This window comes from Vipera ursinii (genome assembly GCF_947247035.1).
Source record: "Vipera ursinii genome assembly, chromosome: 5".
Classification (NCBI taxonomy): domain Eukaryota; kingdom Metazoa; phylum Chordata; class Lepidosauria; order Squamata; family Viperidae; genus Vipera; species Vipera ursinii.
Genome location: NC_139518.1, coordinates 15209718 through 15224543, shown reverse-complemented (window position 1 = coordinate 15224543; position 14826 = coordinate 15209718). Strand labels below are relative to the sequence as shown.

General features: G+C 42.1%; 1 protein-coding gene across 1 annotated transcript in view; it reads right to left on the bottom strand.

Moving 5' to 3' along the window:
* Positions 1 to 10247: 10247 nt before the first annotated feature.
* The window catches only part of NCEH1 (neutral cholesterol ester hydrolase 1), a 29321-nt gene continuing 24742 nt past the window's right edge, over positions 10248 to 14826 (bottom strand). Inside the window, exon 5 of the mRNA XM_083363519.1 lies at positions 10248 to 14346. Coding sequence (XP_083219645.1) covers positions 13729 to 14346 — 618 coding nt within the window. The 3' untranslated portion in view covers positions 10248 to 13728. The remainder of the gene's footprint in view (positions 14347 to 14826) is intronic.

Sequence of the window (14826 nt, the reverse complement as noted above, 5' to 3'; positions counted from 1 at the left end):
TCCTGACCTGATCAACCCTGTGTGTACTTAGTTGCCAGAGTTTCAATTAACCCTTGTGCCTGAAGGGCTGGTCAAACGCAATCAATGAGGATTACACTTAACAATATTCCCTAAAACATTTTTTTGGTTTTCCCCTTCCAAGCTGTAGGGAAATATCTGGGCTCTGGGATAAGTCTTGGTGGAGCAGTGAGCTAATGCCTCCTTAAGTAACACCAGCTGCCTGCAATTAGTGCAGGTTCGCATCCCACCAGGCTCAAGGTTGACTCAGCCTTCCATCCTTCCGAGGTAGGTAAAATGAGGACCCAGATTGTTGGGGGCAATTAAGCTGACTTTGTAATAATGCCGCTTGGGGGGTGTATGAAAGCCCTAATAAGCAGGCATATACATAGAATGAAGGCTACTGCTAAGCTTGTAAGCCACCCTGAGTCTTCGGAGAAGGGCGGGATATAAATGGAATTAAAATAAAATAAAAAAAGTCAACCATTGTCACTGGAAGAGAGACTGACGCCGAATGATTAAAACATGTCTCTTAAAGTTCAGACCCATGTGCCTGGCCAGGATTAGTTTGTAAGCTGCCTAGGTTCATAGCTTTTCCTTCTAAAATGCCCCCCTTCCATCCTTGACTAAGTAGAAGACAACACTGGCATAAAATGGGCTACCCCCACACTAATTGTCCCGCAGGTTCTTTTTCTAAAAGGCAACTGGACTTTATTGGTTTTTGAAAATGTTTTGCTTCTCATCCAAGAAGCTTCTTCAATTCAGAAGCGAACAAAAAAAACCAAGGAAGTCCAAATGCCTTTTGGGAAATGCACCTTTGGGACACCCATGACCTGGAGGACTGAGAATATCCATGGACATCTATCACCGATTGTTACTCCATTTCTATTTGGTCTATTCTGAGTCACTGCTGATTGGCCTCTAGGATGACACAGATATAGCTAAGGTGATGGGTTTTTTTCCCCTATGACTTGGGTGCCACCATCCCCCCCTCAGTATGTCACCAGCCAGTGGGAAAAAACATCACCAGTTAGGGCACTGTAGCAGAAATGGAGAGAACATTAGTCAGAAATGCTCTCTAATTATGCAGCACTCTAATTACGTGTTAAATCTGCACACTGCTGTGCCATTCTAGATCACCTTACAACATAAATTGGAGAAAAACATCCACCATAAAGAATAACCCACCCCCCAAACAACATTTTAACGTGGTAAATTTAACAACACATCAAAATAAGATCAAGAACAACACCCAACAAATGCCAATGGTGAACAACAATTTCCCAAAGCCCTCCGGAAAAGTTCAGTAGTTGCTCGTTTCAGGAAAACCATCACTGAGGAGCCAATCTCAAGAGGACAATGTTCTTTTATAGGATTTATGTGTGTTTCATAAGTTTAATGCGATCTTAGCAAACAGCGCCAGTCAACTTAGGATGCTACATTTTGGACTAACAATCTCGGGGCTAGCACAGAAGTACAGTCAGAAGACAAATCCCATCTAATTTGGATTCATCCTTAGCCCTTTCATCTCAACCAGATTCTAGAAGTCTCTAGGCAACAGGACAAGATGTCAGTAGCATTTCTTAGCATGGCCTGACGTGGCAATTATAAAGCTGAGTATTATCAGCATGTGAATAATATTGCACCCTAACGCTGGGGTAAAGGGTGGGGGTGGGAGACAAAATCGAACCCTGTGGCACCTCACAAGAGAGACTACTGCATCTCCCTTTTCGCCTACCCCCCATGGATTCCCTGGGGGAGGGGGTAACCCTCTCAATTTCCATAGATAGTGCAAAAGAAGATCATGATTGATGGTAGCGAAAGCCACCAAGAGTTCTAAAGGGACCAAGAGGGGTGCATTACTCCCATCAGCACATAACAGTGATTCTAGGTCAGTGATGGTGAACCTTTTAGAGACCGAGTGCCCAAACTGCAACCCAAAACCCACTTATGTATCGTCGGGTGCCGGGTGGGCCTGGCCCATTGGATGGGTGTGGCCCATTGGGTGGGTGTGGCTGCGGTGGTAACGGCAGACTGGGTGGGACTAAAAAGTTCAATCAATCAATTTTAACTTTGCGAGATCTTTTTTTTTCCCCGCGAGAAGTTGAAATTGATTGATTGATTGAACCTTTTTTTTTTTGCACATGGTGGCGGAGGCCTAAAGCGAAAAGGTTTTATAAAACCCAGCTGAAGGCCTAGGAGTGGGGCAGCGGCATGTGTGCCCACAGAGAGGGCTCTGCGTGCCACCTGCAGCACGTGTGCCATAGGTTCGCCACCACAGTTCTGGGTAAATCTTTCCTGCTTAGTGGCACAGGTCAAAGTGCCACAGAAGACACAAGAGCAGGACAATTTTCTTGTACTGAATAACTGAATAATTTAAGGTGCTGGTTCTTACCTATAAAGCCCTACATGGCTTAGGTCCGGGATATTTGCAGGACCGTCTGGCTGCCAGGAACGACTGCCCATCGCCCTGTGTGCTCACACAGGGAGGCCCTCCTCAGGGTGCCGCCAGCCAGACAATGTCGACTGGCGACCCCCAGGGGGAGGGCCTTCTCTGTGGGGGCACCTGCCCCTTGGAATCAACTCCCCTTGGAGCTCCGGATGGCCCCGGATCTCCGTTCCTTTCGTCACGACCTTAAAACATGGCTTTTTCAACAGGCCGACCTGGACTGATGGAAGGGAGGTTTTCTTAATTTTGTTTTATTGTGTTTTTAATTGGACTATTTATGGGATAATTTGATTTAATATCTTTTAATGTTTGTATTTTGTGTTTTATTGTTGTTAGCTGCCCTGAGTCCTTTGGGAGATAGGGCGGCGTACAAATCCCATAGATAGATAGATAGATAGAAAGATAGATAGATAGATAGATAGATAGATAGATAGATAGATAGATAGATAGATAGATAGATAAATAAATTGGCACCTAGCAAGAGATCAGATTCTATATGCTATTATCTATCGAAGGCTTCATTCTCCCTCTCTGAGAGGGATGGGCGGTTTAAAAACATGAAATTTGGATAAGATAGATCAAGAAATTATCATTACTTTTCCAAAAGTTACATCAAAAGAGATACGATGGCAATAAAGCCATTGGAATTCTGAGTAACAGCCTTTGCCATTCTGAACCTCTTAGCGTTATGTTGCAACCCCAGTTTGTGCTGACTCAGTGAATATTATCAGCATGAAAGTCTAAATCAAAACAAATGCATCATCTGCAAACAGATGTTTCCTAACTCTTCCCTTTCTTTATAAACTTGCTGGAGAAGACTCATGTTTGGAATGGAATAGCGGTGCTGGAAAGAGGGCGGTTATTTTTTTTCCAAATTGTACTGTTTTTCTGATTAAAACTTTTTTTGCTCCCTGTTGCCAATTCCCGAGAATAATAATGAGAGAAAAAATGCTACACAGAGATGTGCCCTCCAATTTTCTGCATAGCTTCTCTCTCTGAAAAAAAAAATCTTCCTTCCTTTTTAACTTCATAAGATTTTTCAGGGGTTTTTTCGGGGGGGGGGGGAAGGGAAGAGATCGTTTCTTGTTTTCAAACTTAGTACATGATTGCAACGTGGCAAGAGTTGTGCTGATGTGGTTGACCTGCCTCCAACACACTTCCCCTTTGTCCTCCCTGACCTCAGTCCCATCAGAGGAGTTTCCCATGAGGTTGGCTTAAAATGTGAGAACTTTGGACAACTGCAGATGTCAGCAGAAAGAGCTGATAAACCATGGAGATTCACAACACCTCCTGTGTTTACTTCACAAAGAGTTAAAGGCAATTGTTGCATGTCAAAAACCCAAGAGAAGCTCACTGAAATATTTTTTTTTTCCTTTGAAAAATAATTGGGGGGGAAAAAGGTTCCTTTTGCATCAACCTGAGGAGCAACAGTTGAAAGATTACAGGAGGAAACTTTGGCACTACACAAGTACCACACAACATTTAATAAAATTTTGTGAATGGCTTTTTTCTAACAGTCGTTTGGGAAGATGCAGGGAAATAACAGAGAAAGGGGATAACGTTCCACTGTTTTTCTAATATCATCGATATTATGTGTCAAAACTGAACAGGAATACATTTTGTGGCTGTGAAAGGCGTGTAAACAATCTGAAACGTTTATTTCCACCGGTTATCAGCTTGCCTTGAACTCTTTTAAAGATTGCTTCTTGTGAAAAACAAGCTTATTGAAGTTGTGGTCAACTGTGAATTTCCTAAACAAACACATTTTAATTTTAGAACTGAAGACTTTGCATTAAAGAGCTTTCCTAGTTTACAGAAAAACAGCTTTAGGGAATCAGCAGTTGTTTCCAACTACGCCACCTACTGGCAAAAGAAAGGAACTTTGTAACAGCTAAATATTTCAAAATACTGGTAGTCCTCGGCTTACAACAGTTCATTTTAGTTCAAAGTTATAACAGCACTGAATAAAGCGACTTATGACCATTTCTCACACTTACGACCTTTGTAGCATCCCCATGATCATGTGATTAAAATTCAGATGCTTGGCAACTGGTTCACATTTATGATAATTGCAGCGTCCCAGGTTCGTGTGATCCCCCTTCTAACAAGCAAAGTCAATGGAGAAACCAGATTCACTTAACAACCAGGCTACTAACTATCAGTGGCAGGGATTCACTTAACAACTGTATCGCGAAATGGGGCAGAACTCATTTAACAAATGTTTCATTTAACAACAGAAAAGTTGGGCTCAGTTGTGGTCATAAATGGAGGACTACCTGTACTTTGTACTGTAGCATAATTGTCCAACCTTAATACCCTCTAGCAGTGTTGGACTACCATCCATGGTGTCTGCTGGTTATACTGGTTGTGGATAATGGGAATAATACTGCAGTGTGCCTATAAGTATGATGTCTCCCTTGAACGATTCCCCAGATACTTCCTCAGATGTCAGCTCAGGGGAGGATGAGCCAATTCCTGGTACATCAGGAACTGAGTTGATTGATGGCTCTGAACTGCCCATCTGGAAAGCATTTGCCTGAGGCTCCAGCTGGGGAAAGCTTGCAACAGCATGCGGCCAGCAATGAGGAGGAGGAACTGCCTTCTGCACTTGATCCAAGAACATATAGGGCAGAGAAAAGGCAGGAGCAGAGAAGGTCAGCCAGACTACTCCAGAGGAGAGGGCCACAACTATCTTGATGGGCTGCACCAGAAGCTGGCTATTTATCACAGCAGACAGATGGAGGCGTTGCTGGAACAATGTGTTTGTTTTCTAGCTGTGTGTTTGGTCATTGTGATTCCTGCTTCACTCTCAACTGACCCTATGTTTGGAATTGAATCATGCCTTGGAGACTGAATTTTCTTGCCTCGTGACCTCTCTTGTGTGTGAATTTAAGTTTTGCCTGGTGGGTTTAAGTTTCTATGGTGGAGTTATTTTGTTTGAGCAACATGCACTCGTGACCTCCCGTTTGGACTACTGCAATGCTCTCTACATGGGGCTGCCCTTGAGGACTACTCGGAGGCTCCAGCTGGTGCAGAATGCAGCCGCGCGAGTGGTGGTGGGGGCTTCCCGATACTCCCATGTAACACCTCTACTCCGTGAGCTGCATTGGCTTCTGGTTGTCCTCCGGGTAAGATTCAAGGTGCTGGTTACGACCTATAAAGCCCTAAATGGCATGGGTCCGGGTTACTTACGGGAGCACCTGCTGCCGGCATCAACTTCCCTTCGTCCAGTGCGCTCCCACAGAGAGGGCCTCCTTAGGGTGCCGTCGGTCAAAGAGTGTCGACTGGTGGCCCACAGGGGGAGGGCATTCTCTGTGGGCGCACCAGACCTTTGGAACCGTTTACCGGTGGAGCTCCGGATGGCTCCCGACCTTCGCTCCTTCCAACGTGACCTAAAAACATATTTATTTGAACAAGCCGGCCTGGTCTGATGGGTTTAGGGGTATTTTAACGCTTTGTATTAATTTATTGAATTGGGCTGTTGTATTTAATATTTCTTTTAATTTTTATATATTGTATTTTATTGTAGGGCGGTATAAAAATAAAATAAAATAAAATAAAATAAAATAAAATAAAATAAAATAAAATAAAATAATAAAATAAAATAAAATAAAATAAAATAAATAAAATAAAATAATAAAATAAAATAAAATAAAATAAAATAAAATAAAATAAAATAAAATAAAATAAAATAAAATAAAATAAAATAAAATAAAATAAAATAAAATAAAATAATAAAATAAAATAAAATAAAATAATAAAATAAATAAACTTTCAAATGTCTTGCGGACTATTGGGCCATTGCTCTGTGGACTAACCTTGGTCTGCTTGTGGCTGGACTTGTTTGGGACAGTTCTGGATTTTGAGGAAGGGAATTGCTGGGGAATATTAATAAACTCACTAATCCACAGTTATGTGTATGTGTGAGTGGGGCAAAACTGGCAAAAATGTTAGATTGGGTTTGCATATCATGTTTTAATGTTATTTAAACATTATTTATTAAATGAAAGTTAAATACTTTTACCATTTTGCCAAGCCATAAATCATAGTTTACAAGAAACAATTGCTGGTTTCACACAACATACCAAGGAAAACCCCAACAAACAGTTATATATGTTAATGTTGTATGAACTCAGTGTTAGGAATTAATAGAAAGCAAAATCTGAAGGGAGGGAATACTTTTATTTATTTAGCCAGCCAATTGATATCCTTTCTTTGCACTCATAAAATGCTTGATTTACCCAGATTTATGCAATAGCTGCTAATTATGGTAAGGAGCAGGAGTATAAATGATGCAGAACAACAGACATTAATAACTGACTTATGAAGAATATCCATTCTTGCACAGATAAGCTGATTCGCATATATAGGTCGGCTACAATCATACATTAAATCATGAACAATTTGACTGGTTATAGTTTAGCAGTTTGTATAAACCCAGCCATTTGTGATTTTATATAAAAACTGTGGCTAAGTGCAAAACTTTGTATGAGTCAGATTTTTGGCCTTGACCCTCAAGTCACAAGAAGCACAAGTGGACTTCTGAGTGTCTCAGGTATTTCAGTCTCTCTAGCTTCTTTTTAAGGCTACATTAATAACTCTGTTTTGAATAACAAGTTCCCTTTACCATTGAGCACTCAGTCAAACATAGGAACTGGAGCCTCTGTCACTAAGTAATGTGGTTATTAAGGGAGTCACACTCCATTTTACAATTTTTTTTTTTTGCAATAAGTGAATCAAATGGTTTTTAGGTAAATCTGGCTATTCCTATTGACGTTGCTTGTCAGAAGCCCCATGGGAAGGTCCCAGATGGTGATCACATAATCCTGGTTCACTATAACCATTGTAATTAAATGCCAGTTGTCAAGACTTGAATTAAGATCAAAGTAAGTCAAGAGCCATGGTGGTACAGTGGTTAGAATGCAGTACTACAGGCTACTTCTGCTGACTGCCGGTTGCTAGCAGTTCGATTCTCACTGGCTCAAGGTTGACTCAACCATACATCCTTCCGAGGACCCAGATTGTAGGGGGAATAGGCTGATTCTGTAAACCGCTTAGAGAGGGCTGTAAAGCACTGTGAAGCGGTATGTAAGTCTAAATGCTATTGCTATTTTTCAGCATCATTGTAATTTCAAGCAGTCATTAAATGAGTAGTCTTAAGGCAAGGATTACCTGCCCTAAAAACCAAAGGATCACTGACTTAGGCCAGAGCAGAAGCATCATTAGGTAATCAGTTAGTAAGCATGAACCTATAATACAGGCCTCTTCCAAGCAAGGGATTCCATATTAATGCATATAATTTCATTATTTCTATTTCAATTTGGAAATTAGGTTACGGACCATTCTCTGGTTTCATCAGGCAATGCTTTGCTCCTCGCCTCTCCTCTTTTTTGGGGGAAGGGAAAGGAATAATGTAATTTATATTTTGCCATAAGACTAATTGCTTAGAGAATATCTGATTGGCCATTGGCTAGCTTTCTTCTGAGTAAGTATGCCTAGATTGTTCAGCCAAAGAACCAATCACTTGTCGCCTAAAAAAAAGCGATGGACCAAGGTATTTGCTTCTGCAACTGACTATGGATACCATATAAGGCCCTTATTACACAGGACTGAGAATAGCACCCACTTTGTTTGCAGTATCTTTGTACAGTAACAAAAAAGTTTGAAAAACCTGCACAAAGACCAAAGACAACTCTTGGATCAATAGAAAGGACCAATAGAAAGGAAGGTATACACAACATCTGCAGCTTCTAGGAGGGCTGCCAAATCCTATAAGGAGCAAACTGCTTGCATTAGTCTTGACATAAAAAAATGATTTGCAGACAACTGACACAGCCCATTTCCCTCAGTGCATTGACCCCCTGGAGTCTTCAACATGGTGCTTGCAGAGACCTTTCTTGACACTGTCCAGTTCGCAGCCACCCTGATAGTTTTTTTAAAAATCGTATTAGTGTTTCTCAATCTTGGCAACTTTAAGATGTGTGAACTTCAGCTCCCAGAATTCCCCAATCAGCCATATTCTCAGGGCTCTGGAAGAATGAGTACCAAGGCCCCACTCCTGTCCCACTGAAAATTGAAAAGCTACTTGTCGTCAGTCTTCAAGACCCTTAGTGCCATCAATGATGAATAGCCCACACAACCATCTACAGTGTTGTGGTCCATTCTGGTTATCATCAGAGGCCAGAGGTCACCATGACTCTGAACTCTAGTGCTCGTGGCCTAGACTGCATTCCTGCCTCAGACCTACTGACCTGGCACCAACCCGTTAGTGACTTACTTCAAATTGCTGCTAGTGGTTAGAAATCCATCTGAGTAGCTAATCTGGTCTTGAGTGGTGTTTCTGCCAAAGATTGAGAATCCATCTACTTTTATACATGATTGGCACTTACTGGAAAATGTGCGAACTTGCCCATGAGACAGCTTCTGAAGGACTGGTTACAGAAGCATCAAACCAAATTTGGCAGCTGCTTCTGCCATTATTTTGCACACACACTTAGACCTACTCTGAATTCTAAATATGTGTATCATTTCCAAAAAGGTTTGGAATCCAGTGTCTCATATATATATATATATATATATATATATATATATATATATATATATATATATATATATATATATATATATATATATATATATATATATATATATATATATATATATTTGCATGCATGCAAAGCAAGTGTTGCAACAATTGACATTATTTAGAAATCAGGTACAGCAGAGTATGCTAGTACAAGGGTTGATAATGTAGTACGGACAAGAATCAAGACGATTATCAGCACTGAGTCTTTTGGCCCCACCCCCAAATCAAAGTTTAAAAATTTCCCAACTCTCATGAGGCTTCCGAATCTCATTTGATCTCAATTACTTTGTGTGAGACCACGCTTGGAGAGAGGTGAGAAGACTTCGAGTGACCTGTGCTGTTTTGCAAATACCATGGTATCCATTGCTACAGGTGTGGAACACAATGAATGGGCTCACCTATCATGCTAGGTCATCATTTAGCTATCATTGGCTGGGTTCACAAAAAACACTCAGCCAAACCTAAATAAACTACATTACGGTTTAGATTAGAATGACCCATAAATTTGCTTGGACCTTGGTCCATTTAGTTTAGGGTTGCCAATGCTGACGTGAAAACATGACATTAGCCCTGCTGGATCAAGCCTAAACCCATTGTCATTGATCTGCAAACCCCTCCCCCCCAGATGTGAGTTCAAAGGAGGAGGGTGAGTTTGAGTCTCCAGAGGAAAGTGTGTAGCTGAGTATTCGTCAGGATTGGGGCTCAGAGAGTGCTAGCCAGATGGAGCAGCCTTAGCTGAGTCGATCAATGGAGTGACAAGCTAAGGCCGAGTAAGTTGGCCAGGAGGCTCCAGGCAAGGACCAGGAGCAGCTGCTGCCCATTAGCAATTAGGAGGTGGTGGAGTCCATACTTCCTCCTGCTCCAAGGACACCTAGAGGAGAGATGACACATGTCCAGCACCAGTCAGCTAGACTACTCATAAGGAGGCAACCTCGCCTCTCATGAAAGGCTGCACTGGGCATTGCCTACTTAATCTCGCTCTGAGGACTTGAGTGTTGCTGGAGCAACGTGCCCAGTTCTGTGCTTTGTGTGCTTGTGCTGTTATGTTTGAATTGTGGATTGCTTTCCTGGACTTTGTGTGTGCCTCTTGGACTTAGTTACCCAGTGGCTCTTGCTGTGCTGGGCTTGGAATCCGGATCTGTACAATGGGTATGCTTTCTAAGCACACCTGTAAAACTGTTGTTTATGGGTGGGAGGGTGGGGCACCACACCCATTTAGTAGTATTCAACTCATAGTGGCCCATTAGGAGCTCCAATTGTTCCTATGAATCTGGTAGAGACTCCATTGCACCCACTAAGGCCCAGGGGTGTCAAACTTGCAACGTCATGTGATGTGTCATGACAACTTTTTTTCCATTTCCAGCAATGGGGTGGGTGCGATTTCGCCATGACGCATCCGGCCGGTGGGCTGGCAGTTTGACATCCCTGCGTGACTAAGCTATTAATTACCACAGACATTGCTGTTCTCTAGGAATATGTCTAGTCTCCTTTAGAAGCCACCTAAATGAGAGCATGAATAGTATGTTTCTATAGCTACAGGCCATTTTGTTTCCCCAGAGATACTGGGAATTAAAAGATATGCAAAATGTCCTTGGGTTACAAAGATCCAGGCCTAAAATAATCTTTTTTAAAATGGATCACTTCCGTTAGGATGGATGAGGCAATAACAGAACATTTCCAGTGAGCTTTTATTACCAAGAATGGATTATTTTGCATACTTCTAGAGATGGAAAGGCTGAGCGCCAAAGAATTGATGAGGCCTTTGAACTATGGTGCTGGAAAAGACTCCTGTGAGTCCCTTGGACTGCAAGGCGTTCAAACCGGTCAGTCCTAGAGGAGATCAACCCTGACTGCTCTTTAGAAGGCCAGATCCTGAAGTTGAAACTCAAATACTTTGGCCACCTAATGAGAAGGAAGGACTCACTGGAGAAGAGCCTAATGCTGGAAAAGGTTGAGGGCAAGAGAAGAAGGGGACGACAGAGAATGAGGTGGCTAGATGGAGTCACTGAAGCAGTAGGCGTGAGCTTAAATGGACTCCAGAAGATGGTAGAGGACAGGAAGGCCTGGAGGAACGTTGTCCATGGGGTATTGATGGGACGGACACATCTTCGCAACTAACAACAACAAAGAGATGGAATTAATTTGGATCCTTCTGTACTCAAAACCTATCTGTGTCCTCTCTACTTTGGGGGGGTGGGGGTGGGGCGGAAGCAGTAACATTTGCAGCAATATATAATTATGCCAAATTGAAAGCCATTTGGCATTCTGATGGATCCACTGGCATTCTGCTATCGATACAAATATGCAATGATGTCGTGTATGTGGCATTCCTTTGCTTCATTCCTCATGAACACCCCTAGGGAGAAGAAACTCTTCTTGTATGTATAAATTCAGTGTAGGAAATCAAGATTAGGAATGACTGGTTTTTTCACTGGTTTGTCAATGTTCTACTTGAAGAAACTTATATAAAACTATATTCACAGAGAACATTTTTTGTCTTGTAGTCTGCAGGGATATTGATTATTTAGCCACCTTTTTCTACTGCCTCCACTAAGACCAGATTTATTTCTTTGCAAATACCATATTTTCCGGCGTATAAGACAACTTTTTAACCCATGAAAATCTTCTCAAAAGTCGGGGGTCGTCTTATACGCTCAGTCATCTTATACGCCGGAAAATACGGTAGTCTTATACAGCGAGTATAGCCCAAACCCTATAACCCTATTTTTTGGACCATAAGATGCACTTCCCCCCCCAAAGTAGGGGGGAAAACAAGGGTGCGTCTTATGGTCCAAAGCTGATCCGCATGGCCAGCCCCAACCTCCACAAGTGGAAAGCAAGGGAGATTGCCAGGAACACGAATCAGCACGTGCTGAGAAACGCCGATCTCGCGCTCCTGCAATCTCCCTTGCTCAGTTTCAGCTTCTCTTGCTACAAGAGAAAGCAGGCTGAAACGGAGTGAGGGAGATTGCCAGGAATGCGAATCGGCTGATTTCGCGCTCCTGAACTCTCCCTTGCTCAGTTTCAGCTTCTCTTGCTACAAGAGAAAGCAGGATGAAACGAAGTGAGGGAGATTGCCAGGAATGCAAATCGGCTGATCTCGCGCTGCTGCAATCTCCCTTGTTTCAGCCTGCTTTCTCTTGTAGCAAGGGAAACTGAAACCGAGTGAAGGAGATTGCAGGAGTGTGAGATCGGCCGATTCTCATTTCTGGCAATCTCCCTCGCTCCGTTTCAGCTTGCTTTCTGCAAGAGAAAGCCGGGCCGCAGGGCCGCCTCTGCAGATACTGCTCTAACGTGGAGAGGGAAGGACAAAGAGGGAGGGAAGGAAGGAAGGAAGGAAGGAAGGAAGGAAGGAAGGAAGGAAAGGACAATGGAAGAGGGAGGGAGAGAGAAATAGAGAGAGAAAGAGGGAGAGAGAAGGAGAAAGAAATAGGGAGGGAGAGAAAGAGACAGAAAAGGAGAAAGAAAGGGAGAGAAATAGAGGGAGAGAGAGAGGGAGAGAGAAAGAGAGGGAGAGAGAAAGAGGGAGAAATAGAGGGAAAGAGAAAAATAGGGGGAGAGAGGAGAAAGAAAGGGAGGGAAATAGAGGGAGAGGGAAAGAGGGAGAGAAAGAAAGGGAGAGAGAGATAAAGAGGGAGAGACAAGGAGAAAGAAAGAGGGAGGGAAATACAGGGAGAGAAGGGGAGAAATAAGGGAAAGAGAAAAATAGAGAGGGAGAGAAAGGGAGAGGAGAAAGAAAGGGAGGGAAATAGAGGGAGAGAGAGAAAGAGGGAGAAATAGAGGGAAAGAGAAAAAGAGGGAGAGAGAGAGGGAGAGACAAGGAGAAAGAAAGAGGGAGGGAAATAGAGGGGGAGAGAAAGGGAGAAATAGAGGGAAAGAGAAAAAGAGGGAGAGAAAGAGGGAAAGGGGGAAAGAAGGAGAGAGAGGAGAAAGAAAGAGGGAGGGGGAGAGAGGGAGAGAAAGAGAAGGAGAGAGACAAATTAAATTAATAACATGATTATTAAGTGAATCTGGTTTCCCAACTAACTTTGCTTGTCAGAAGGTTGCAAAAGGCGATCACATGACCCTGGAACAATATGAATCGATTGCTAAGCATCCGAATGTAAATCACATGACCCTGGGGATGCTGCAATGGTCATAAGCATGAAAAATGGTCATAAGTCACTTTTTCAGTGCCATCGTAACTTTGAATGGTCACTAAGTGAATCATTGTAAGCCAAGGACTACCTATACTTTATAATTTTTTTCCTTTTTTGGGGGGGTGTCAAGTTTTTGACACCTTGTTGGGCGACTGGTGGTACTCGGACATTGCCTTGTCCTAAAAGTGGTACAATGGATGAAAAGGTTGAAAAGCCCTGTTTTAGTATACCGGTACTATTTGGTTCAGAATATTTTTTTCTTGTTTTCCTGCTCTAAAAACTGGGTGCGTCTTATGGTCAGGTGTGTCTTATGGTCCGAAAAATACGGTAATTTAACAGGAAAAGTAGGGGGTCGTCTTATACGCCCAGTTGTCTTATACGCCGGAAAATACGGTACATTTAGAATTGGATTCTGGAGATTACACAAGACTTTTCTCCATAAATCATGGCTCACAGAAGATGTAAGGGGCAGCATGCTATCCTGTACTGGAAATTCTCTAGTGATGTCTTCAAATCAGCAGCATGAATTGCTTTTCTAGAGACTGATCTATCCCTGTTCACAAGTTTTCATTCAGCCACTTGAAATAGCTGTCTCTGGTGTGAAATCCTGCAGAAAAATTAACTGGCCAAACGGTGAAGAGCATGCAGCCATGAAAACAGTCTTCAAAGTGGTCAATAGTGACGTCCACACCTGCTTTCTCTAACCGCTTGGCATACATGAGACCATCATCTCTCAGAATATCGATCTCACAAGTCATAATATAAGTTTTGGGCTGCAGGCGTAAAAGCTCTTTTTCAGCCAGAAGCGGAACCGCATGGACATCTAATAGGGCAGGAATATTATGGATGATTTCAGATTTCCCTACGGTGTGAATTACGGGCTTGTAATTCTTCCTGAATCTTGAAGGCAGGAGAAAAGTCCAGTCTAGTCGGTCTCTGAAGGAATTAGCCTCGCTCACATCCAGAGATGTATGATTGTTCATCAACATGGGCTGGACCAAATCATAACTTCCATTGAAATACTCTACCCAGAACTCCACCATCACCAAGCGTGAGAGGATCGGGCTGAGTTTGTTCTGTTGGTATGAAGGAGTATTAAAATCAAAAGGCTGAAGGACAGGATAGATTAGGGCCTGAAGTTTAAATCTATTGGTCATGTTCTCCTCTTGACTTATCTGTAGAAAGGAGAGAGAAAACGGGGAGTGAGGCAGTCAAACAACCCATGCCTATAAACCCCAACCACACTGACCCATAGTTTATTTTCATCAAGGTTTGTTGGAAAATCCAGAAACCCAATCTGCCACCACATTTTATATATGTGTGTGTGTGTGTGTGTGTGTATACAGTATGTATATATATATGTGTGTGTGTGTGTATATATGTATATATAGTACATATACAGTATGTATATATATATGTGTGTGTGTATATATATGTATATACAGTATGTATATATATATATATATATATCTGTGTGTGTATATATGTATATACAGTATGTATATATGTATATGTGTGTGTGTATATATATATATATATATATATATATATATATATATATATATATGTGTGTGTGTGTGTGTGTGTGTGTGTGTGTGTGTGTGTGTGTGTGTGTGTGTAAAAACAGTTTTTGGATTGCTAACAAAGAATTGTTA